The sequence below is a fragment of the Dendronephthya gigantea genome, unplaced genomic scaffold, assembly GCF_004324835.1.
Source record: "Dendronephthya gigantea isolate DGI-Jeju-01 unplaced genomic scaffold, DenGig_1.0 000023F, whole genome shotgun sequence".
Classification (NCBI taxonomy): domain Eukaryota; kingdom Metazoa; phylum Cnidaria; class Anthozoa; order Malacalcyonacea; family Nephtheidae; genus Dendronephthya; species Dendronephthya gigantea.
In genome coordinates this window covers 2,145,851-2,171,822 of record NW_021163033.1, presented here as the reverse complement: position 1 = coordinate 2,171,822, position 25,972 = coordinate 2,145,851, and the positions used below count along the sequence as shown (strand labels likewise).

General features: G+C 36.7%; 3 protein-coding genes and 1 pseudogene across 4 annotated transcripts; 2 read left to right on the top strand and 2 right to left on the bottom strand.

Annotated features, from left to right (window-relative positions):
- Positions 1 to 4: 4 nt before the first annotated feature.
- LOC114522607 (uncharacterized protein KIAA2012 homolog) lies at positions 5 to 10,958 on the bottom strand. Its single transcript, XM_028543343.1, has 11 exons — positions 10,781 to 10,958; positions 10,048 to 10,103; positions 9,823 to 9,889; positions 9,602 to 9,673; positions 8,897 to 8,980; positions 8,473 to 8,536; positions 7,598 to 7,649; positions 7,472 to 7,512; positions 1,178 to 1,236; positions 848 to 908; positions 5 to 478 (listed from the first exon to the last, which is right to left on the bottom strand). Exons 1-11 carry the CDS (start codon positions 10,846 to 10,848, stop codon positions 380 to 382), a joined length of 723 nt encoding a protein of 240 aa, XP_028399144.1. The 5' UTR covers positions 10,849 to 10,958; the 3' UTR covers positions 5 to 379.
- On the top strand, positions 2,918 to 4,966 carry LOC114522604 (inositol-3-phosphate synthase-like). Its single transcript, XM_028543340.1, has one exon. The coding sequence runs from the start codon at positions 3,031 to 3,033 to the stop codon at positions 4,687 to 4,689; it is 1,659 nt and encodes a 552-aa protein (XP_028399141.1). The 5' UTR covers positions 2,918 to 3,030; the 3' UTR covers positions 4,690 to 4,966.
- A 312-nt stretch (positions 10,959 to 11,270) lies between the features above and the next one.
- Positions 11,271 to 24,595, top strand: LOC114522577 (tubulin polyglutamylase complex subunit 2-like). Of its 2 annotated transcripts, none has more exons than XM_028543306.1 (8): positions 11,271 to 11,438; positions 12,152 to 12,231; positions 12,699 to 12,786; positions 13,003 to 13,140; positions 13,457 to 13,558; positions 14,164 to 14,330; positions 15,112 to 15,377; positions 24,516 to 24,595. In XM_028543306.1, the coding sequence occupies exons 1-7, from the start codon at positions 11,369 to 11,371 to the stop codon at positions 15,367 to 15,369; spliced, it is 903 nt and encodes a 300-aa protein (XP_028399107.1). In that variant the 5' UTR covers positions 11,271 to 11,368; the 3' UTR covers positions 15,370 to 15,377; positions 24,516 to 24,595. The 2 variants fall into 2 exon arrangements, with proteins under 2 accessions (XP_028399107.1, XP_028399106.1); XM_028543305.1 differs by lacking the exon at positions 24,516 to 24,595 and adding an exon at positions 16,881 to 17,397.
- LOC114522576 lies at positions 16,792 to 18,717 on the bottom strand (annotated as a pseudogene).
- Positions 24,596 to 25,972: the final 1,377 nt, after the last annotated feature.

Below are 25,972 nucleotides of genomic sequence, written 5' to 3'. Positions count from 1 at the left end.
CAACAAATATCTGATTTCAATGCAAGATACCTTTTTGGGACACCCTGTATACAGTTTAACCAATCAACTGTTCTGTCATGTTCTGTTCAATGTCCTGTTCATGCAGATAACGTGTTAATCCCCACGATCGGCACACGTTAAATACAATATCACATGTCATCGTCAACTTAACACACTATATTTACATACAATACAGTATAATCATTTGCGTGGCCAGCCAGATGATTCAGTCCCGCAGTGCAAATTTTTAAGTTGTTATCATTATTTCTCCAGAAATTGATTGTTTCTGCAGTAAATTAGCACAAAATATTGGCATAGTGGTACTACATTGTCCGACTACTTTGGCTATAGAACATAATCATTTTGCTGGTGCATGTGATTATAAATCCAGCCGATTAATAGGTCTTCCAAAGCTAAGGATCATTTCTTTTAGCTCTTTGTCCTGGGAAAAATCCACGCCACTTCCAAATACCAGGGCCTGTTAATGTAACAATATTCACAATGACTTTTAGAACCACTATCTGGGAGAGAGCAGCACTATACAAACGTATTTTAAAGAGCGGGAGACTGGTTGCGAGTTACGCGAAAACGAGGTTAGTCTCAATATCATTGTTCATTAACTTTATTTTGTAACTTCATTTGGCTTGTCGCGAGTGAGACTTTAAAATATAAAATTTAAAATATTATACATTGAACGAAAGATGTTATAGAATGCTTTAGTCATAATAACATTTCATTTGTACGCGGGAAAATTTTTGAATCTAATGGTGTTTCAAATTGGCTTTGAGGGGTTTATCATCGAGTCCTTATAATCCCCGCTTAATCTTTTTATTACTGACTCTTCTACCTGACATATATTTCTTGCAACTTCCATCATATTTTGGCGCTCCTGAATTTGCTGTCGCAAGCTAGTGAAGATAGCAAATAAATGACGTAACGGTAAATTATTCTCATATAGAATATAGTAACGAATAGGTCAGTATTTTATGCTTAGCGCCTACTTCTCCCCCCCGTCCTGCGTTTTGGGTTCATGCAGAAAACTGGGAATGAGAGACAGTAGGAAGTCTCAGTTTACATATAACTTCGATACAGCGCATGTTCTGGGTCAGTCTTTTCCTTGACTTTGAACTACGTAAAGGCTACTATGCAATTTTGATAAACGCAATAAAAGTTTTACTTCGATTCTTTTTTAGTTTCCCTCTCGGTCTTGTTAGTTTGTTTTCGAGTTTGTAAGTCCTATAAGAAACAAACAAAAAATCAAAGTCATAGAAAGGCCACACAGTTTTTATGCATGAAGACAGTAAGTTTGTTTGTACCCACAAAGTATTTTTAATACCAATAAATTGAAATGCAGAGATGGATAACAATATTCACATTTAACGCTCAAGCACCAGGAACTTCCAAATGTCCTTATTGCCTATCAAGTTTTCAATTTTCGTTGGCCTATTTAGCATTTTATAAGTTGAGTTAATCCCCACGAGCAAAAATTCGCGAACAAGTCATTCAAATTTTAACATAGTGATTAGTTTAGTTTTGGGTTTTTTCGGGACACCCTGTAGAACTGGATGTGTGAATGCGCGGAGCGGAATTTTTCATAGTCGGCACGCTTTCATGCAGAAATAATATGAGAAGAGCTGTACTATAAGCTTATATGCAACCGTTTATAAGTAATGATTACACCATCCCCCGTTACACTACAATACTTATCAAACATGGTATAACAGCGGTCTAAAAGAGGCTTCTCAGACAGAGACCCATGCCCCCTTTAGGTCGAAAATCCTTCTAACTTCCTTGGCGAAGGCTCTTATATTAGTCTTAGCCTTTTATTAGGTCGAAACGTTGAGTAGTTTTGGCACTTGACTTCTCATTCACGGAAGTTTGAATATTTCGACCTAAACTAAAGGCCATCTCGTCCGGGAAGTTGGTATGCGTTACAATTTTCTGTCTATTTGGGAAGCCGTTATACGAAGATAAGTTTTTCGGAGTCGTCCGAATACTGAAGTGGGCGATATACGCTATTCCAGATTGCTACACAGTGGGTTTTGGGTGGGTCAAATTCTGCCCCTATTGAAAGGTTTGTGGACGTGGTAGTTATTATTTTCAACCAATACTAAGGAAATAGGCATTTGCCACTGCCCATTCCCAATCAAGTACAATATGAGCGGGAACGTCCTTCTACACAAATCGACCAGTCACCAGTGTCAAGGACCGTCTGGTAACATGAATATGTGAATATGCCCCCCCCCTCTCTTAACGATCTTTCGCCGTCCATGCTGTGAACATGTTCATCGTAATGATGACCAATTGACCATGACCATCCAAAAGAGCACACAATTTGTACCGTAAGTGGATTGTGTAGACATAAGTTTTACGAGTAATTTTCCCAACTCCCATTATTGCATAGTGTGTTTTTTTTACCCAATGTCGCATGCATGAGGCGTGCTTCACGGGTACCATGCATGCATGAGGCGTTTTCCACACAGGTACCATGCATTCTCCGTGTGGAATAACGGTCCGCGCGCGTGATGTACTTTTCCCTGACGTGGCATTTTTTTAACAAGTAAATAATTAATACACTTCCTTAGTTCCAATAAGCTGAAGCAGCTTCAAGCATATATATTATTTATATGAAAAAAAAAGTTTAACACACGCACGTGCTTGGTAATTGATGAGAAAAGGAAGTGTCAGAAATTGTCACATAAAAATTAAAAGAAAATAAAGGGGGATTCCAAAACGTTTAATGTAATTGTAGATAACATCCCGCATAATTTGCTTTATCAGCCATTCGAGTAGTTTTCCCTGCTGCATAAATCTGCATGTGATTTTCCTGCATAGTTAATCAAGTAGTTTCCCCTTTGCCGGAAATGCCAAATCGAACGTTTCGAATCGCCCCACTTCCGTCATGCGATCAACGTAAAAGCAATATATAAACACATTTGCATTTCGAATGTCTTCATTTTGTACAACCGTATTCAAGCGTGCTGTAAAGGCGTGATTATTGATCGACCGAATTTACGTTCACGAGAGCTAATGGCATTCACAGTAACGAGCCCAAATGTCGTGTATACCGATGAATATATCGAAAGTTTGTTTCACTACGAGTCTTCTGAGGTGAAACAGCATGGCGGGAAAATAGAAGTGATTCCTAAAAGGACGGTTTATACTTTTAAAACCGAACGAAAAGTGCCGAAACTCGGCTGCATGCTCGTTGGCTGGGGTGGCAACAACGGCACAACACTTACGGCGTCTGTACTTGCAAATAAACTCGGCATTTCATGGAATACAAAGTCGGGTATAAAGAATCCGAATTACACCGGCTCTGTGACACAAGCTTCGACGGTAAGCTTGGGAACAGGGCCAGATGGAGAGGTTTTTGTCCCTCTCAAAGCATTGCTACCGATGGTCGAGCCAAACGATATAATATTCGACGGTTGGGATATCAACTCGATGAATATAGCGGATGCCATGCAACGAGCCGAAGTTTTGGACTTCGACTTACAGCGTCAACTTCGCCCCCATCTCGAGAAACTGACACCCCGACCTTCGATCTATTGCCCAGATTTTATAGCTGCAAATCAAGCCGATCGAGCCGACAATGTCCTCAAAGGCACTAAAGCTCAAATGGTCGAACAAATTCGGGCGGATATTCGTGATTTCAAAGCGAAAAATGACCTCGACAAGGTGATTGTACTTTGGACGGCGAACACCGAACGATTTTGTGAAATTCGAGCTGGCCTGAACGACACCAGCGAGAACCTGCTTGCTTCGATCGCCCGCAACGAGGACGAAGTGTCTCCATCGACCCTGTTCGCCGTTGCAAGCATCAAGGAGGGCTGTTCTTACATCAATGGTTCTCCACAAAATACCTTCGTACCAGGCGTGGTTGCACTTGCCGAAAAATGCCAAACATTCCTCGGGGGAGACGATTTCAAGTCTGGTCAGACCAAAATCAAGTCGGTTCTAGTTGATTTCCTGGTTAGCGCTGGCATCAAACCCGTGTCGATCGTGAGCTATAACCACTTGGGAAATAACGACGGCAAGAACCTGTCTTCGGCCAAGCAGTTTCGCTCGAAGGAGATTTCCAAGAGCAATGTGGTCGATGATATGGTGGATTCCAACCCTATTCTGTACGAGAAAGGTGAGAAACCTGACCATTGTGTTGTTATCAAGTACGTACCCTATGTGAAAGATAGCAAGCGTGCCATGGATGAATATACCTCTGAAATATTCATGAATGGCACAAATACCCTTGTAATCCATAATACATGCGAAGACTCCTTGTTAGCCGCACCAATCATCCTGGATTTGGTTATTCTCTGCGAGGTGTGTGAGAGGATAAAGTTCCAAGCTGGTGGTGACACCAAATTCCAGAGTTTCAACACCATACTTTCCATTCTGAGCTACCTACTTAAAGCACCTTTGGTACCCAGTGGTACACCAGTGGTAAATGCTTTGTTCCGCCAGCGTGCTTGCATTGAAAACATTTTCCGTGCTTGTGTTGGGCTTGCCCCCCAGAATAATATGTTACTGGAGCATAAGCATTCCTGTGGTACCAAGCAAACTAAGCAAGAACATGAAATAAACGGTTGGATAGAAAATGAAGTTAAGTCTGACTTGATAAATGGACTCAATTCTGATCTTATAAACTCTGATGTACGTCACATACCCCAACTGAAGTCTATTGTATAATTGTAGTTATACTATTCCCTATCAAAACTTACATATTGTATTTAATTAAGAGATGTTATGGTTGTAATGCTATTTGATTTTTAGCTATTTATTGCTGTTAAAGAGTAGCATTGTCTATTTGTTTGGTAAACTTTGAACAATGCAAAGGACATTAGATGGCATTGATTTACAGGTACACTTGCACGCTAACAACAAATATGAAGTTTATTTTAGGTCTTTATTCATAATTCTTGCAAAACCGTTGTACTGTTTGTTAATATAAAAGTTTGATCATTTACATTCTACCTTTTTTATTCATTGGGCATGGGATGCATGGGAAGTTGTGGAACTGGGGCTATTGAGGGACTATTAAGGATAAATAAATTTAAAGCAAGATAAGGTGATGAACCCTTATTTTAAATTATGAAAATCAATGAGTAAATTATGCTTATAGCTAAGAAAAAATCGATTTTAACATTGTTTGAATTCTTTAAATGGTAATTTTTTCCGCACACAAATGTGTAACTATGACATCTTAAACCTAGGGTTCTACATTTTTTCACTCCCAGAAAAGTCACAAAACATTGCTACAATCATGAAGCCATTAACTCTTAAAGTATAGTCAGACGATAGTTTATTGGTATGACCTAAAAAGCTCAAATTTAAGCCCTTAAGAAACGGTTAATTAATAACTGGCAATGCGCCCACTCAGCACTAGATGTATTGTCGCTATTAAAGCGCCTTAGTTTTATCAGTAAAGGTGCTTGAGAAATAGGCAATTTACTGTATAATGACAGCAATGAAAATATTTTGTCATGCTCTTAAAATCGTTTCGATTCTTTATAATGCTCGTACAGAGCTGAAAGCTTTGTCATTGTGAACCAGAATTTTGTAAACAGATTTACGTCGCGACTACTACATAGTCATACTAGATTTGAACTTTGCACTAGAAACGCTGTTGTGCAATGTATAATTATACAGTATATATTTCAAGGCATTTAAGGAATCTACGATCGATTCTTTTCTTTGTATTTCTACAAGGGCACCGTCCTGGGAGCTTTGGTATGTATCGCAGCTAGGCACCGCGCAGAGCCCAGCTTAGCTATTCCGACTAGCGGCTGCTAGCCCATCAACTAGCTCATCTATTTCAAAGTGGAAAATGTAAAACGAATTTTTTGAAAAAAAGAGTTGGAAAATTACTAGCAAAATGTGTTTATAAATATTAAAAATCTGCGTATAGGCTTTATAGTGTAAATATAGCCTCTTTGTCTTTGTTCGAATCTCTCGATTTCATTAAAAATAATCATGCATACATGGTCATGGTTTCACTTATTTTTGAAAGACTATTCAAAATTTCAAAAAAAATTTCGCAATCAGCAATTGCAATACACAGGCATATATTGAGACATTGTGAATAATATTATATTGGTCTATACAGCATATATCACCAGCTAGATTACGTCATTGTACAATACGAACAATGACGTTTAAAAGCGTGTGCCGGTATCACATGCTTGTGATACTGCGCTGACAGAGAGCTGATATTTGATTCTGTGTACGGTAAATAGTTCCGTCTGCCAATAAAGGTCACACTCAAGAATCGAACGATACGAAGTTCAACGAAATAAATTATGAATGAAAAACTGCTATGGCAACAACACCGATATTTTCACTTTGAATTATTTAGAATAATTCTTAAACCGTGAGACATGGCAACGTCAACCGGGTATTTCCACATAATCATTTTTAACGGAGTACATTCATAATTTTGTATAGTTAGGCAGAAGCATCATAACTTAGTAAATTGCGATCTGTATACATTTAATACATTGACAATAATATATGATACAAGTTGTAAATATAACTTTGTGAATTGATCTAGCCCCATCGTAACGGCCCCAAGTGTTCAAAATGTAGATATCCACGACCGATTTGTTTTGCATAAGTCAGTGCAAATATGTCAGTGCGCGAGACGATATATTTTGAGGTATTAAAGTATGTTTTTACACCAAAAAAGCACGTGCTTTTGTAGTGTTACCACTATACCAGGTACATATCTCTCAATATCATCTCACGCTTGGCTTATGTAATCTCGAATAAGCTGGATCGACATGATTCATGTAAACATGTATTGGCTGTTTTCACACACTAGAGACGCATAATGCGTCTGCAATATTTTTTGACTGGTATTCGTCTTCAGTATAAAGACGGACAACAGACGCGTAATACCTCGAGACGATTAAATAATATTAATGTTCAGTTTTTCGTCTTAGCATAACCAACGGTTGTTGGTCTAGACGGATAATGCGTATGTTGTCCATCTTTATACTGAAGACAAATAATCAGTCAAAAAATATTGAAGCACCTCTGGTGTCAAAACGGCCATTTAAACAATATTAATCTTTAATATCACTGTATTATAGACCCATTATAGCCTATTTACGCTTGGTAAACGGGCACGCTGAAATTATTTCACCTCACGTTATGCCCTACATATGAACTATGAGTAGAACCGTGGTAGACCTTATATGACAATTGTTTCAAAACTTGATAATTGCAAGGTATACATTAGGCCTCTTGCGTTTTGTTAAATAAGCGTGCCTTGCAAGAAAAATCCAGGGGCAGGGTTGTATAGCCCTGTATCTGCAGTGGGCTATACTATATAAGAAAACTGCTCGAGTCTGCCATAACACTGACCTGTGTCTGTATGGTCTGACTCGGTCGTTTCAAATTTAAGATTTTACGGAGTACAAGTACCATTAGTTCAACCAGTGTATAACACTAGAATAATCATATTGCTTACCTGTAATTCTGCCATCAATTTTTCACATCTTTTTGTCACCTCTAAAGAAAAAGTCCCAATGTCAGTATGCCATGCAATGAGATATCTAGTTTACCTTTTCGTGGCACACCGCATTTTAAAACTAACCAAGGCGTTGTCTTCCTATATCTCTTAAATTGCCTTCTTCCTCTTCCAGTGCCTTAAATATATGAGACAAGAACGTCAACAATAAAACAAAATGACAACAAAACAACAACAACAAAACAACAACAAAACAACAACAAAACAACAACAAAAACAACAACAAAACAACAACAACAACAACAAAACAACAACAACAACAAAACAACAACAACAACAAAAAACAACAACAACAAAAAACAAAAACAACAAAACAAAACAAACAAAAAAAAAACAAACAACAACAACAAAACAACAACAAAACAACACAACAACAACAAAAAACAACAACAAAACAATGACAAAAACAAAACAACAAACAAAACAACAACAACAACAAACACAACAACAACAAAACAACAACAACCAACAACAAAAAACAACACAACAAACAACAACAAAAAAAAACAACAACAACAAAAACAACAACAACAGCAAAACAACAACAACAGCAACAACAAAACAACAAAAACAACAACAAAAACAACAACAAAAGGTCAGTAAATCATTACTTGAGCATTACGTGATTTTTAGTGATAAATTTCGAAATGCGACTATAAACTAGCTAGCTCAATACTTGGGGTGGGGGGTAACAAACAACCCGCACCACACTTTTCCAGTTGTGACGTACAGTACCTTAGTCATGTACACATATAACACAGCTATAATTGGCCAAACTCTACTATATATAGCTTATTGTGTTTATTGTAACACACTATGCTATAATAAGTATAATTGTGCCTGGCATAGGCATCACGTAGCTATGTATGGAATATTCCGAATCAGAATTTGAACGTAGCCAAAGTGTACCTCAGTAGTAAGACACAATCGGGAATACGTACCTGCTGGTACTTTTGTATATCTTTGCATAATCTTTGCTGTTCATCACATTGGCTTGCAAACTCGCTACATTGTTGTTAAATTAATAAAAACGCCTTAAATAAGCGAAGTAAAAAGATCTTGTTTAATGGCGGTGAGGAGGTCGTGGTGGGAGGTGCCCTGGGGGGGGGGGGTTACATATTTCCTAGTACATTGTTAAATTAGGGGTTGACAAAAATATGGAGTCACTAAACTTCATGCAAACAACTTTTACAGTTTTATAAACTCATAGACAAATCAAAGTATATTTATTTTGTATATACAGACTTTATCAGCTTATTTTCTCTACTTTTCATTACTGATCAATCAATTTCAACCATATGTGAAACAAATTCTACCCTCGCTAACTTCATTTTCAACACCCACAATGTATTACGATTTACGTACTCTTCTTTTTGTTCACTGGTCTTCCCCGAATCCATATCTCCGGAAGGAAATAAAATTTTCATTTTTACGTAACCTGAGAGCAACCTAAGAAAAAGAGTTATATGAGCATAATTTTAGTGTCCGGACGGGACGAGAGCCGAGTAAAAAGAGTGATTATTAAGCGCTGTCTAGGTTCTTAGGGAGTGATTGCTGGCCTAAACTGTGAGTACTGAAAAAGATGAGGGAATATTGGTTTATGGCGAATATTGGTTTATCACAAGATGAATGGAAGTGGAAAGGTGCATCTGCCATCCATGTGACCTTGGAGCTAGTTTTGAAGCTAGTTACAAAGAAGCTAGTTACAAAGGAGCTAGTTACAAAGGAGCTAGTTTTGAAGGAGGGTTGTGTATGCTAGTCACCATGCAAACCAGGAGATAGGAGTACAAACACAAACTGCAAGAGATATCAGAATGCACACTTGCTTTAGAAGAGATATAACATTTTTCTTACTGGTATTGTAAGTGCTTATAGATATTACCTTGAAAGTCTCAAATCCCAATTTCACAATAATATGTAATTTTAGTTACAGCCTATATATATCCTACACCACTACTGTATCTCCTAGACTAGACGGATGTACACTCTTTAGCAATATGCCAAAATAAATCCATCCCTGCCTGTAAACCTCAAATGTTCAAGTTAGGGCACCATGAATATTGATTTTACCTTTCCAGAATAAGTTGTTTGGTTGAATGTGTTGAGGAGACATCCAGTAACTCTTCTTGAAGACGTGACACACTATAAGGCATGAGTACAAAAAATCACTTTATTTTCTTAAGACTAGAATAGTAAATTTATGCACCTCTTTGATCTGACATTTAGATTGATAATTAAACATCACTGAAGTTTCCTCGTTTTTTAATGGTAACTAAATACAAACAACAAACCTTTCACACAATTCCTCTATGCTTGATTCTTCCTTGCCTTCCAGCTTCTCCTGATCTAGTTTTCTCACTTAAATACCCATTATATTTTTAAATTTTGCTAAAGCAACAATATTGGCATTCATACAGAAGACATTTATACAAAGTTACATACAAATCTGTCTACTAATGGGCATATCTTGGCTATAGATGCAAACAAGTGGGGTGATCAAACTATGTATGACTTACTGCTGTTAAGCTCTGTTTCATAATTCAACCTCTGCTGTTCAAGCCATTCCTTGCATCTGGAGAATGATGAAAGCATTAGGAGTAAATTTGAATGATAGCTAGCAATAACGCTAAGCATTTAGGGTACATGTTTTGTGCACGCAGTGATAATTTGGTATGTCATGTATGAATGCTGTAGGGGTATGAACAGTACGTGCTTTAGATATTTAAATTTAGGAGCAAATCATGAAACCATTGGATATCATGTTGAACTTGAAATCTTACATTTTCATTCTAAAAATAGCATTTTCATAGCTGTATGCATGTATGCATTTCCACCCAAATTTAGTATAATTCATATGCAGGACACCCCTTTCCTGCCACAGGTCTCCTATAAGGAAGCCTATCATTCTAGGGGAAAGTTTGTTTTGTTTGAACATTTGCACATTAATACTATAGAGATATGAGTGAATTATTGTTTAAATTAAATCAAATACAGGTTCAAACCACAGACGAAATACATACATGGTACATATGTTGTACCTCATATATGGTGGCTCTTACTTGAGGGTATGGTGACTTAACTTAATTTGAACATAGATCTAAATTACTCCTAACTGCAGCTTGAGGCTAGAATATGTGGTTATATGTAGAGCTATACAGTAATATATATGTATTTTGAATTCAAGCACAGTATAAAGATAATCTAATAGCGTTTAAAAAGTGTATGTAGTGCAATCAAACATGCCCTCACCCTTTCAAAGACATCAACGATTTGCTGGTATTGTCTTTGCTATTGTTATTGGCGTCCATTTGATCCATTTTAGCACGATATCCAGTGTTTAGTTGACATCCGCAGGATCTCTTTAGTAAATACTTTTTTGGAGTTTATGTGCCAGGTTTGTTTATTTTCTATACGATTGTTTTCTATCCAAGTACCACCAGTCAAGTAGCATAATAATAAAATGCTGAACAGTTAATTAGAAATTTCGCGCCCTTTTTTTATTTTTATCAAAAATGCTTCATGTATTAAGTAATCAATATTATAATATATAACAAGGGTGTAAAACGATTCTTGTAGATGATAACGAGAAAAGCATTAGATCGAAACAAGAGCAGTTACTTTTTTTTAAATAAATTGTTATTGCCTTATTGGCTTTATTGATATCGAAATTTTTTCGCACGAACAACGAAAATTATTGATAATAAAGTGGAAACAACATCCCTCATGGCAACAGCAATCACTGCATTTTCAAGGTGTATTTTTCAAAATGTCTTAAAAAAATGCGATCTAGCTTCCTGCAGTTAGTACATATGCTTGATCATTGTTTCTAATACTAAAATGGCTAATCGCGGTAATGAAGTGCGTGGTTTGTTGGACAGAATGACTCTTGGCGTTGTGAAAACTTTAGGTATAAAATAGGTATATCTAACATGTGATTGTTGTTTATAGCCACAATATTTCTGAATTATTTTATATTTATGCTAGCATTTCGTTGCATCATTCATCAAAATGTTTGTGCCACCTAATCGACTTTTATTTTTGTCGTATTTGAATATTATTTTTTTGTCTATAGCTTTGAAACTGTTAATTTTCTAGGTTTTTCCCTATTATAATTGTTAACACACTGCCCAAATATATACTTTTAAATTCTAATCAGGGGCATAGAGATGTAAAGCGAGCCTGGGCATTATTTGGGTGTAGATCTGCTTAAATGTTCAGCATTTGAAACTTTGATGGGGCCTGATTTTATCTTCAAGAAAAAAATAACATTTTACAATATTTCTTTAACCTTTTACAATATAAATCAAGTCAATAAAACAAGTCTCTGCAGAAAGGTGCTGTTACACTATGCGATTTCCTTGCAACTTGTAATGTAATTCTACTTCTGAAGCATCTAAGGTTGTCAAAAACGAACATTTCCTTCCTATCACCTGCTAACGTCTTCTTAGCATTTTGAACTGAACACTCTTTACTAATTAACATCCCTCAAAATTATAATTGCATTGCAATTAAGTTTCAAGGAAAGTTGCATAGTGTAACAGCATCTTAATTAAAGAAGGTAAACTGAATCGAAAAAGCTAATTCACTGAGGCATTATATTTTTTCTGTTTTTGTTGTCAGAAAGCAAGCCTGGTGTGTGTGATGTTCGATTTTTTGACAAGAAACCTGCTGATAAAAGCTTTATCTATTCCTGGGAACAGGTTGGCCTTGAACAAAATCTAATACAATTTTTTTTTGGCTAGTGATATGGTTTATACTTTATGTTGCACAGTTTCGACCTAATAAACTTCTTGATGCAATATAAGTCATAAATGTTGCATGTTAAGGTCCATTGATGCAATGGAATTTCTTGTTATGTGGTTTTTACCCTAATGCATATGTTAACAGTTGTGGCAATAGAAGTGTTCTGAAAAATTTTCAAGTAGTATAAAGTAGTTTTTGAAAATATCTGACAAACTCTCACTGTAAATTTCCAGAAAAATATAGGCAAGTGAATTGCTCACAAGTTTTCAAAACACTTAAATTATGTAGACTGTCTAGAAATTAGAGTTTTCCATCAGTAAAAGAAGAAAATGTTGCATTTGGACTTTAATTTATTGGAATGACAATTACAACATAACATGGTATGGTTTGTTAAAAGTAGTTAATACTGTTCATTGCTTTGCAGAAAAATATGTGTGCATTACCAAAAGATCTAAAAGATTTTTATATGACAACAGATGGTATTTCAATCCAATGGTCCATTAAATTTGATGGTAAGGAAGGTTTCTTTGTACTTATAATGTCATTTATTCATAAAACCAGCAGACAATAGTGATGATTGATTAACCAAACCAACAATACTGTGGCTAAATTATTGTTGGATGTATGTATGGTGATGTCATACGCTAGCTTAAAAACGTATTCCAGACAACTAATTCGCCTTTAAAACTGTGGCCAACTTTTTAATGCTTTCTCTTGCAAACATTCAGGTTCAACATTGCCAACTGGTAACATGGAGATAAATTCAATATCAAATCTAACTCCTATCAACCAGTCAATTGTGGTTTCTGATGATAAGCCAACACTGTTAGATATTGATGACTTATCTGATGAGGAAGATTCACAAGGTGTGGTTAGAGTTGTATAAAGAAAACAATATAAACACACTCACTTGTGGTTTACTTTGCGCTAAAGCATTGGTAAACAAACATAGAAAGCAGATGGGCTAGAGGATGGGATAACCCCCCTGTTCACTTGAAACCATATGCCTCTGTAATGTATTCATCACGAAAAAATCAGCCTGTACATACTACACCATTCAAAAATCAAAATGCTTTACAACGTTGTGGTAATGTGTACAGTGTCTGGTAAATTAAGGTTTAGTATTTCTTTGTTTTCTATTTATATTCGTTTTCCTTATATACATTTTCACATTCTTTTAAGGTCATTTCAAGCCACATTTTGATGAGAGAAATAAATGTTTTGAGCTGGATTCCTGCCTTGGTTTTGCTAAAGTTTGTTTAGTTTATAAGGACATAGTGTCAGGTATGTACTGCATAGTTTTAATATGCTTTTCATATAAATAGAATGTTGCTAATAACATGTCAGATCAAAATTTCAGTTACACTCTAAGAGTGACTCCAGGATCCCATATCTGTTGTGGGGGTCATAGAGGCCAGTCATTGCATGTCCTACTGTATAATACATGCATGTGATGTGGTTAAGGTTACCGGTATCAAGATTTGTTTCCCAGTGCGGATGTTTAACACTAGTTTTAGAGGGTGCATGGGTAGTGGTAGTAAAAGACACAAGTGTACAGTATGTATAATAATGTACCCTTGGACAGTAAATATACTATTAATTTGAACCTGAAACTGATGTATTTATGGATGCAAAGCACTTTAATGCGCAGTAACTTTGCTGCTGTTTTAAACCACCATATTAGAAACACAAATGGCAGGCTATAGTAAGTCAAATATGGCAGTTTCACTTATAGTCCAATTTCACAAGACACTTGTAAATTTGATGGAGAGATTGAGAATGTATTCTAAGCCTGCCTGTCTGAAACATTGCTTTATTATTGCTCAAAAAGTTTCGTTTTGGAATCTCAGTAGTTTTACAATTGATGTATTTTCTCTCGATTTTTTCAGCCGGTTTTACCAATTCCAGTCCCGAAGTCTGGTTGCTCGACCGTTCATTGCGATGGACATATCTCTCATCGTCGTTTCAAAGTTATTTCCGGATGTTGATTGTTCATCTTGGGTTACCTCTGTGGCAATACCGTTTCACGCCAACAGGGCTTAGTCCGGAGACTTTGGTAAGCGGCAACTTTAGTCTTTACACACGTTTACTCGGTATCGTAACATGCGTACAGTGTATACATTAGTCCGAGGCCGGTTGTACGTAGTCTGGATGGCGAATCCAAATTTATCAATTTGAAGTGTTTATCCAGGTTAGCAAACAACGGGCAATTTTGAGCGATTGAAAAAATCACTATCCGATGAATAGCGCTAACCGGCTTTCATACAACTGGCCCCAGTTCCGTGTAGCCCAGTGCAGTTGACCATTACAGCATTATTCTGTAATTTTTACACTTATGGTCTGCAGTAACTGTATTAGCCATTTCCCAATCGAAAAGGGTACTGGGTCTAGTCGCGAACCGCAAAGCATCTATGGACTCTTTGGGGGGGACAGGAAATATAAGTCTGAAATCATTTGTCCCTCCAAACAGTCCATGGATGCTTTGCGGTGCGCGACTAGACCCAGTACCCTGCTCGATTGGGAAATTGCTAATTGCCTCCGGTATTCAGCCTTGGCACAGTTAGGGGATATACTGTAGGACCTATTTTGTGCATTCCATCCACCGGAATAGTACCCGGACAAGCTAGTTCAGCTCGACGAGCTCGTTTATTTTTAAAAAATTGTCAAACATACATAGCATTGGCTAGCTATAGATTAATGCGTATGTGATATCACAGAATTCTATGCGTGGAAACACGAAATTATCGTATAATAACCCGACGTCGTTCAACTAATCAGTAGCTAAATTTTCTATAATCACCTTCGTGATTCTAAAAGTATTCAAAATTCCGATATAGCAATGGTTCAACTTGTATGCACCAAACAGAGTTGAGGACTGTGGTGAAGAACAAACCAGCGAATCCGGAGAAGCAAGTTCAAAATCTAAACAAGAAGATCAGCTCGTGAATCACCTCGATACAAACAGAGTGTTCAAGGGGAAATCTGACGCCATGAAACCGCAAACAAAACAAGGAAGAAAGAAGCCTGGAAGCAACGTAAGGACAAATACATCCACGAGATTTCTAGGAACTTCTGGCCCAAGGACACATCGATGATGGATCAGGTAACGTGAATTTGAGTTGTTATTTGCAGGGATTAATATACTCGGAGGTTGGTGGGCGATGGTGCTATACGTATAAAATGCTTCAAATCTAAACTTTTAGATTTGATATCATATTTGTTTAGACGAAATTAACCAGTCACCTATAAGCAGTGTTATCATATATGTTTTTCCGGTAATCTTAATCGGATTTCGGTGAATTCGAATCAACAGTAGCTTGATTTGATGTCGTGTCATTTGTATGAAACGGGAACAGAAATAGAATAAGGTGCGAGCGACGCGCTTCTTCAGCCAGCTAGGCAATCCTGCGGAAAATAATTTTGAATCAGGTTTCAGTGTAATGTGGTATCGACCGTAGCTTTAAAAATCTGTGTGACACAATTACATTTAAAGATTTGTGTGATACCGAATTAGAGCAAAATGCTTTTTCAGCCACATCAAGCAATCACGTATGTTTCTCCAGAAATGCTCTTAGTCTGGTTTCGATTAACGATATCGGCCAGTGCAAGCGTTTTTAACCTAAATACGAACGTAATGTCGCGATGACGCAGCGCAATTATCTTTTTTTGATTAATAGGCGGAGATTTGGCAGACGCCAGATCGAATTCTAATTTACCTATTATCAATGTCCAACATATAATGTTTAAACATGCCTTGCTACAGCAATGATGTAAATCGTTTCTCAAATTGTGCATGGTAGCTATTACCTGTTTGTATGAATATGCAGTATGGCTTCTTTATAATCTATTTTATCTTGCAATACGATCGCTTGTGAATAGATGAAAATTAGCTCGAATATTCACACTCCCTTTTATACAGCGCATTTTCCTCGCATGAAATTCGATCCAACAATAGATAATGAGGTAATAATGAGGCTTATTCATTAGTTTATCATCCCTCATTATCGATAATTTGAATAAACCTTTCTTATAATGACGTCAAACGCGGAAAGTCCGATGTTACACGAAATTTGATTGGCTCCACAAAACTATCGAGCCAATCAAACTTATTAAAAAAGTCTATTGCATCCGACGCGAACGAAAGACCTTACTGTAAAGTTTTCCATGTATCAAACGGCTTTCTCAAATATTATATGTCGAACATTAATTTATGTTTCCACTCAGGAATTAATATACAACTTTGCGTGACTAAAGGTTTCGAAATAGTAACAGTGCCAATATCGGTGCGGAAAAAGGGGCCGGCTAACCGCATGCGAGCGTCTTTCGTGTAATGATAATTTTTTCCCAAAATATATGTGGGGTTCTCCTCAGATGAATGTTGAATGGCCTAAACTGAGCCGATAGAGTTTTGTTGCGGCAGGCTGGTTCTTAAGTTCTTCCGTGACATGTAGTTTTTTTAGTACTGCTCACAATTTTTGCACTTAGTGTAAATTGTAAATTGAACCCAACAGTTTAAACATTTAAACTTGCACATTTTTATTTTATTACTGTTAATTTTCATCAACGGTTCGGATTCTCGTAATACTTGATGTTTATTTACTTGTAGCCACCTTGATCACCAAACAACTTCTTAATCATTTCATTGTGTGGATTGACATCACCCAGGAAATGTGGTACTTCCGTTTCCATCACATTCACGAGTACTTTGGCCGCTAGTGCCAGGGCGTTTTGGTCGGGATGGAAGCCATCGACTGGTTCGATAAGCTGCCAGGTTTCGTGATCTTTTCCCATTGACTTCCACATCCTGATAGCTTCCTCGAAGAAGTTTGGAATGAACGCCAAGTCGAAATTTTCATATTTTTCCGTCTTCGCGATATCCTGTAAAACTGCGCTCAGTTCTCTTGCGCGCTTGGACGTTGCATTTCGTATGGTCTCGTTGCTGTTGAGCCAACCTGCGCACGGGGAGATTTGCAGGCAGTTGAGGAAATCGTACAATCTAGCGTACGTGACGTCGTTTCGTAATTTTCCAATCGGGTGTGTACGGTTATGCATCGTGTCGTATAATACTCGTCCGTCCGCCAAACCTATCATGGCAACATGGCTGCCGTTAGGGAGGATCTTATCTAAACTTGACATGGTTTTCAACGCGTTTGCTCTCATCTGTTCAACCGTTGTCATACCTCCGCCCGTCGGGTCGCTGTGACAAACATCGTTGCCGACCAGCGAGTAGAAAACTAACGCTGGTCTGTCCGCTTTCTGGTCACGTGCCATAGCCCCGACGAGTTCGTCATTCATCGTAAACGAGTCTGCGCCGTTCTTCCCAATATTTTGATAATCTCTGTGGTTGCAAAGATTGCGTTCCACGATGTGTTTATAAACCGAATCTATTGGCCCGGAGATGATGTGCGGCCAATCGGATTGCTTGTAATAACCTGTGAAAGCTGAACATATTGGCCAATCAAATTCGTTTGTGAGAACAAACCACAAATCCCTAAAAATGTGTTGCGTGATTTCCGTCGCTGTCAGCCATTCAGGGGGAATGCGAAAGTGGGCGGTCACGGAATCCCCCAGCGCGATCGTCCCCTGGGGGGAACTTTTCGAACACAATATATCCTCCCATGTACGTAATTGCAGCAGATTGATCCCGTGTATCCCGTTGCAATTCGAATCGAAAAGCACATCGTCGTAAATCGGTTTTTTTCCCGGATAATGCGTGCCCAAAAAATCGTTACAATCCTTGCCGCGCCAGACAGAACCCCGCAACGTGAGATACGAACTGAAGCCGTCTCCGTCGAAGTCGAATTCCGGTTTTTCTTGTTGATATACGTGCTCAACTATTTTACAAATCCTGTCGATCACGGGCAACGTACAAATGTCAAAACCGAGCCCGAAGTCTTCGCCGATTCCTTCTGCTTCTACCGAGTTTGAAGGCAGTTTCTCATTCGCGAATCTTTTGGCACTTTTGAGACTTGGAGTAGACGGATGTTTTGGGAAATGCGGATATGCCTTGCACTCTGGTTGACCTTTCTCTGTGTAACATATATTGATTTTATGACAAATAACATCGGGAGAGGAAAATTGATACGGTAGAACTAGAACCCGGTGCATAAACACTTTACCGAGTATGAAACAGCCGTCGGTTAATGGTTGTGGTAAATACGAGCAAAGTCGCTTAAACGACTCTTCGAAACTTATGTTGTGGTACTCTGATAGTTGTTGGTTTAAACTGACGATTGCCGTACAGCCTAGACAATAGACACCGCCGTTTACACCTTTCGGTATCGCCTCTGAGCGAGAGACCATGAACGATGCCACGAAAATGTAAAGTAGATATCTTGCTTGAAATATGAACGCCATTTTGAGCGCTGATTTGTGATATATACTTGACCTAAACTGTATACACTTGCACAGACTTGTATATGCGATACTATTGCGTGGCCATAAGTACATCACGCGAGGGATATTTACTGAGTGAAGTGGCTAATATTTTACCTACGTCATGTAGGGATTAAGCGTCACATTTCCATGTGCGAATGCGGATTAAGTTTCATGTTGCTCGTATACCGTAATTACTCGAATAAACGCCTCCCTCGAATAGACGCCGCCCTTGAATTAACGCCGCATGGACAAGCAAAAATATCATTAAACGCCGCCCTCAAATAAACGCCGCAACCTTTTTGTCATTGCGGCGTTTATTCGAAGCATTTATTTATAACCACAGTTCAATTTTCCTATATAATTATATAAATAGAAAAGACACATAACTTTTATACTTAGTTTTTTTGGGGATTGATTGTATTGGTTAAATTGGCGTTTAAATTACACACTGAAATTCAGAGTTGTTACGAGTTTGCAATAAACGCCTCCCTTGAATAAACGCCGCCCTCGAATAAACGCCGCATCTTAATTGCTAAAAATTTTATAAACGCCGCGGCGTTTATTCGAATAATTACGGTAATTTCGATTTCAAGATAATCAAACTGAAATTCTTTTTTATGAACGCTTGTAGTAAGTCAATTTTAATTTCTCTCAATGTTAATATTTGTATTGTATGAGTAATATTTACATATCCCAAGTGAAATATGGATTTAGTGAAATGCAGTGTTTCCATGCAAATTTTTTCATTGATGATTTATTAAACTTCAGTACAAATGCATTAGAGCCATGGTGTAAATCAAATGTCTACAACTTAATATATTAAATATGTTAAACTGCCATCGTTAAGCGCCTGCCTGGGTGTAAATTTGTCTTTTTCTCTGCATTTGAAGTGACCATTGTTTAATATATTGTGCAATATATTAGATTATTTCACCGGGTGTCCCAAAAAAACTTCACATGTTTGATTTTGTAAAGTTGTATCTTTAATATTAAATCATGTACCCAAAATCTTCTGGATTATCTTACGTTACTCACACATACGCGTCCGTGTTGTTCTTTCTTTTCCCGCCTTATTCTAATTACTCCAGTTATTTATTAACTCAACATTACAGATTTCATATATGAAATGATAAAGTAAAAGCGATAAAAGCTGTCAAACCAGAAGAAACCCCATTTAATGTAGAAATGGCTAACTTAATTTTGATATTACATTTATAGTTGATTTCAGAAAACGTTTGACGCTCCAATTGCAAACTATGTTTGGAAGCTGTCAAGTGGGCGGGGAAGTTCTCACTTCCGTTTTGTAATTCGCAACGAAGTTCCGAAGTTCAAAGAGAACTTTGCGGGCAATTGGAATAAATCGCTATAAAATGGCCACTATAAAATACCAGGGCAAAGCCTTACAATAATATTTCTTTGCTGCATTGAAATTGCTATTTCCTATTTGTGGCCATTTTATAGCCATTTAGTCAAATTTCCCGCAAAGTTCGACTTGAAATTCCGAAGTTCGATTTGAACTCGCGACTTCGTTGCGAACTACAAAACGGAATTAGAACCCTCGCCCGGCGCTCAGTGCCAATAGACTGTTCAATTCTCGTGTATTTTCTTATAGATTTAAATGGCATGCATGTGTAACTTTTATGCTCGTTTTTCTTGAGGTCGATTGTATTGGTTAAATTTGGCAATTACAAAATAAATTCACAGTTGTTGGTACAAAGTTGGCAATATACGCCGCCCTTGAGGAAACGCTGCATTTTAATTAATTACTTATAAATCTTCTGGGCAATATCAAAATAAGCTGTTTTAGCATTAGAAAAATTCTATGTGTGTGCAGTCAACAATGACCGATTTGAATACAAAAATAAAGGCAAATTTTGTCAGATCCAATTCACTTCTGATGGATGTTTTATAGCCTGTTGATTTGCAATGTATATAAGTAGCAATGCCACTAAAACCAATGCTGTACTTCTTTATCAATAACAAATTACATTCCATACCTCAAAAGTCAATTGGATCAGAAAATTCACATATTTAGTTCACATGTTCACGTATTTGTAGTTCACATATTTACTAAAAGTCGTCAAGATTTTAGCTAAAATGCTATTTAGATTATTGGTCTTGTCCACGTGTTTTTGTACCTTTCGTCCCCGGCAGTTTTCCGGACACGTCGTGGTAATATACATGTATCCAATGACCAAGTATCTGTCTGTCGCGTTTCTTTACGTCGCTGGTACATAACTATATTCGCCACCTTCAGGACGGGCGTTCTTGTTGGTCAGCGAGAACAACGCAGTTTTTATTCTATTTAATCGTTTCACTCATAACAACTAAAAGTGTAAAAAAAAACATTACTTTGGCGAATTGGTTTTCGGGGTTATTTTAGGGAATTGGACTGAGTTTAGTCGTTGAAATTATTATAATGCAAAAGGATGTTAGGTGTATAACATCACTATAATTATGCAGTGATGTATATTTATTCGCATGTAGGGTAGTTAAAATTCTTTGAGCCTAAGTAGCCTAATACCTATCTGCTAGCTTTTAGAAATAATTAGTCCTTACATTGTTTGAAACATTCTTCGGAGAGATGTATATCGAAACTTTGTTTTATATTGTTCTTATTCCTGCCACTGGTAATGGTCACCTTTTAATTGGGAGGGAAGTTTCTTAGGTTTCTTATTAAATTATCATGTAATGCCCAATCTTATTATTACGAATTGGTAGTTAAAGTCTGACATGTCTATTTTGAGTATAATATTTAATGCAACGGTCACTTGAATATACGACTACCCAGGAGTATTTATTTTATTCAACACAGAAGGGGGGGGGTTGTGTCGTAAACTGCAGGCTGAAAAATTTTTGTTGAGTATATACGACTCAAATTGCATTGAAAGCCGTTAAGATCATATGATTCCTATTTTGTCACCTGTTTTATATGGTTCATGTGTTCAGTACTACTCCTGCAAGCTAATATCAGATATGACAAAAAACAGTGATGCTGCAGTGAAAAATATGTCAGCACTTATATGTGGACACACGTACGCCATACGAACCTATCTTTTTCAAATTCTTTATAACTTCAGCCAAAGTTGATCACACGCGGCCGCTGCCCCGCACTCCATTGCTACGTTTTCTTTAATACAGCTAATCATAATGCGTAACTCGTGTACGCATGATTTGTGTAATAGAGAACCACAGCAACTTGTTACCACGAAGTGTTCCCCCGCCCTCTTTGGTTTGAGGCAGAGGAAACAGAACATGGTTTCATCGTATGTTGCTCTGCAGATCGGACACGTGATGTTTCTGCTGTCAGTGGATGTCCTGAGCCATTCTCGGAAACACGCACAGTGATGAAAATGATTACAACACGGCATTTTTATCGCCCTTTGCTGTTTCTTCGTGTTCTTTTCCAGACAGATAGAGCAATGGTTTCCTTCTACATTATCTAACCATGACAAAATGCCAAATAATGGCAAAATCTTTGAAGATTTTGTATTCTCCTCAGATGCTAAAACACCAATGGTTTCCATCTTTAAATTCTATAGAAAGCAAAGAAATGATATCGTTATTTTTACCCGAAAAACGTACCTGAATCTTTTTGCTCAAATAGCATAACTCAAATTGATCACATGCATACAGGGTGTGTCAAAAAAACGCAACCACTTAAATATGCAAGAATATTAATATTTTTCGGGTTTGAACCATATAGTTCGGCTAAAATAACTTTTAGCATTTTAAATGAAGGATTAAGAGCCATTTTCAATTCCCAGATGTGCTTATCTATTGCGCTTTAGAGCTGTATTAATGTTCTTGCATATTTAAGTGTTGCACTTTTTTTGAGACACCCTGTATAACGTAAGAAATCTCATGCTTCATATGTCAAAAACGAACCATGTTTTGATGCTTACTCGAGAAATGATATATGAGTTGTAGTTTAGATCTGAGTTTTAAAAATATAGTGTCATTTTAAGCATTGAGGAAAATACCTAAAAATATTTGGAATATTCGAACGATGTGATGCATATGTGTATTTAAAGCGAGGTTAATTATGGGAAGTATTTCACCAGAAGGAAAGATAATTCCCGATAAATTGAGAAATAAAATTAGTTTATAGTTAATTACAGTTAAATTAAGCAACTATACTTATAGGTAAGTTCATTAATACCTAATGAGGTGTCCAAGCTTTAACTTGGAAGTAATTATTGTTCAGTTACTCAAGTGAGGCATTAACTTCTTGTCTTAGGCAAATACATGTGAAGTATCACTAAGAAAATGTTTTAGGAAACATGTAAGCAAATACCTATATATAGGAAAATTAATCAGCAGTTCCATTCCAAAGAAATTTAAGTTACTTTAAGCAAGTAAGTAAGCATTAGATAAGTACCCTAAAAATGAGTTGAATGGGCATTTATAAATTGGCAACTATATATAAATGATTAACCAAAACACGTATATGGTACAGTATGCTTGTGCAAAGAAGGTGGTTATTACTCAGTTACTAAAGTAAGTAATTCCTTGTTCTGTTAAAGCAATTGCAAAACGAATATAGTAACTTAATAACCTATGATTTCAGCACACAACTCAGTTTTAATAATTAAGCAAGAGTACAAATTGGCCATTGCATGGGCAGGCAAGTGAGTGACTAATGCTCATATTGTATGCATGCTTGTGCCCAAAAAATATAGGCATTGCTTTAGCAAGTGAATAATCAGTACTAAAGCAAGTATAACCATGCAATTACTCAAGCAAGCATGCAGGCAACATATCACCAAACAAAGTAAACAATTATATAATTACTTAAACTAGATTATGTATGGAGTACGTATTTCTACTATACATAACTTTGTGCAAATAGTTTTACTTTGTATATATGCCTCGCTGTAGCGAGATATGTTAGTGTAAGCCCTCGTCGATGTACTTGGTCTCGCTATAACATATTTGTTTAACAAAGTTGCTATATGTACAGGCGAGTGGTTTTGGAATAGTACGTTTTCTTATAGCTTCTTTACAGCTTGAAATTTCTACACTATAGCTATCAAACGTTTTTTAACTAACAGCTTTTGTTTGATATATTGCCCAACGTGCTGTGGGGTGAAGTACTTCAGCTAAAAATTCCACAAAACCTAAAGACATTGCTTTAATTTCTCTCTTCTTTTCTATACAAAGTTTTGATCGCCTGCATTCGAAATGCTCGTGTGAAATGTGAAAAAACCTTTCTTAATCAATCGAAAGTTTCAGGTAAATCATTGAAAAGGAAGCTCTTATTCGAGTGGAAATAACGCCATAGGATGTTACAACGCCATTGATATTTTAGAGTCAGTGTGCTTTTACAATACAGACGGTAATTTCGAAAATATATCGCTAGACATTGTCTTTCTATTACACTACTGTGCTTTAAGTAACGTAATAACAATACTAAAATCTAAAACATGCTTTAAATACGTATAAAATATCCTTACGTGACAAGTTAAAATTCAAATCCAAATCTTCGAAGAAATATACTAGCTATAGGTGACATGCGCCGTATGCGCCCACGTGCATGTATTATGATTTCCGTCGTTTAAGCTTTCCCGCCATCAGGTATTTCATGTTTTTTGAGATGCATTTCGTTTGGCATTCGGCATTTCCTTGACATGCATTTCGTTGATGTTTCAGACGCTCTCTCTGCAAGTCAACCAATACAAGTCTACCAAAGAGAAAAAACATTTCATCACATCGTTAAAAAAACACTTTATGTCATCATTAATTTGAATATACTTTCAAAGCTATCATAATGTATTTTAATAAAAATTAAGGTAGCTTTTAGATTCATCCTAGCATTCGATTCCATTTATATTTCCTAACATTCGATTCCATTTCGTACCAGTATAGCTTCAGCATTATACAGACACCAAAAGTTTGCTTGAACATAAAAAGGAAAACGTGGATGCGCCATGTTGCAGCGGTAATTCAATTATTGTCGATATAATGGACTGGATAAATTATATACTTTATCCATACATAATTCTATAGCTGTTGTGCATATAAATATCCAAGTTATATAATTTAAATATTTATAGAAATTTTGAGACAAAACTACCTGCCTATAACCAGTTTTCGAAATCCAAACATATGCTATATAGTTTATTTATTGTACGAAACGTGTCATACAGAATATATCAGAAATCTTGTATGAAAGTATGCCTTAACTTGTAGTTTAAGTTCTGCTTGTAAACTTACATTCGGCGCCTAGCTATGCACGCATAACATAACATAGCTTTTTTTAATGTTATTACTGCCGTTATATTATAACTTTACTAAAAAAAGATCGAGTCGCCTTGTAGTCGTCTTGTTCCAGGCCTTGCTGCATGACATACTCGAAAATTATTACATTGGCGAGGTTTCTGTGAGCATCTTAGAATTTTCCAGAATATATTGCTTGAAGTATCAGAATGCCGAATTCTACATAATAACTGCTTAGTTACCGTAAAGATTCCAACAACGTATAGATCGTAGTCAAAATATTGGATTTTACCCTGCAATATTTCGACTTTGATTGATAGCAAGTTGATTGAACGCAGCCTATGTTTTGATTACGTGAAATGTTTATTCTTTTGGTGTCAAAATCGCCGGTCTTTCATTTAAATACTGTAAATTTCGCGTTGCTTCAATTGTATGAGTAACGACGATTTACACATCTTTTCTCCACTATTATAAAGCTGAATAAAGCTCGTTCTCCCTGGTGCGGCACATGTGGATTCACGGCATTCAAATATATCAGGAACCCTTCACTTTCACATTTATCGACGTGGCCAAAGATTCATTGACACATAACGCATAATGTATTTTGATATAAACAAAACTTCTAAATAATTGCATTACATTGTATTTGACATTTAGCAATTCCCAATATCTTTCATATGGTAATTTTTTATGGCGTCTTTCTTTTAACTCCTTCAAGGGTAAAATGAATTCAGTCTGTGAAAACAACATTCTCAACTATGCTTTTATATTATACTGCATGACTCTGTTTTTTGTTGTACGAGCATGATCTTGCTTTTCTATTGGCTAGCAGGTTTGAAATTTAAATGAGCAGGGGCTGGTTGTGTCAAGCCCGTTTAGCTTAAACAGTGCATAAGTCAAAATTAAATAACACTCTTACATCTCTCTTGAATGAGTCAACTTGAATATTATGCATATGTTGTTGTAAACATTCTCTTTGTATTAAGGTTAAAAACATTTAGTTTCCTTCTTGAATAAACGATAGACTTGCTTTCTATTTTGAACTTAACCACCGTTTAAACTAAACAGGCTTGATATATAATTATTAATATTAAGGTTATT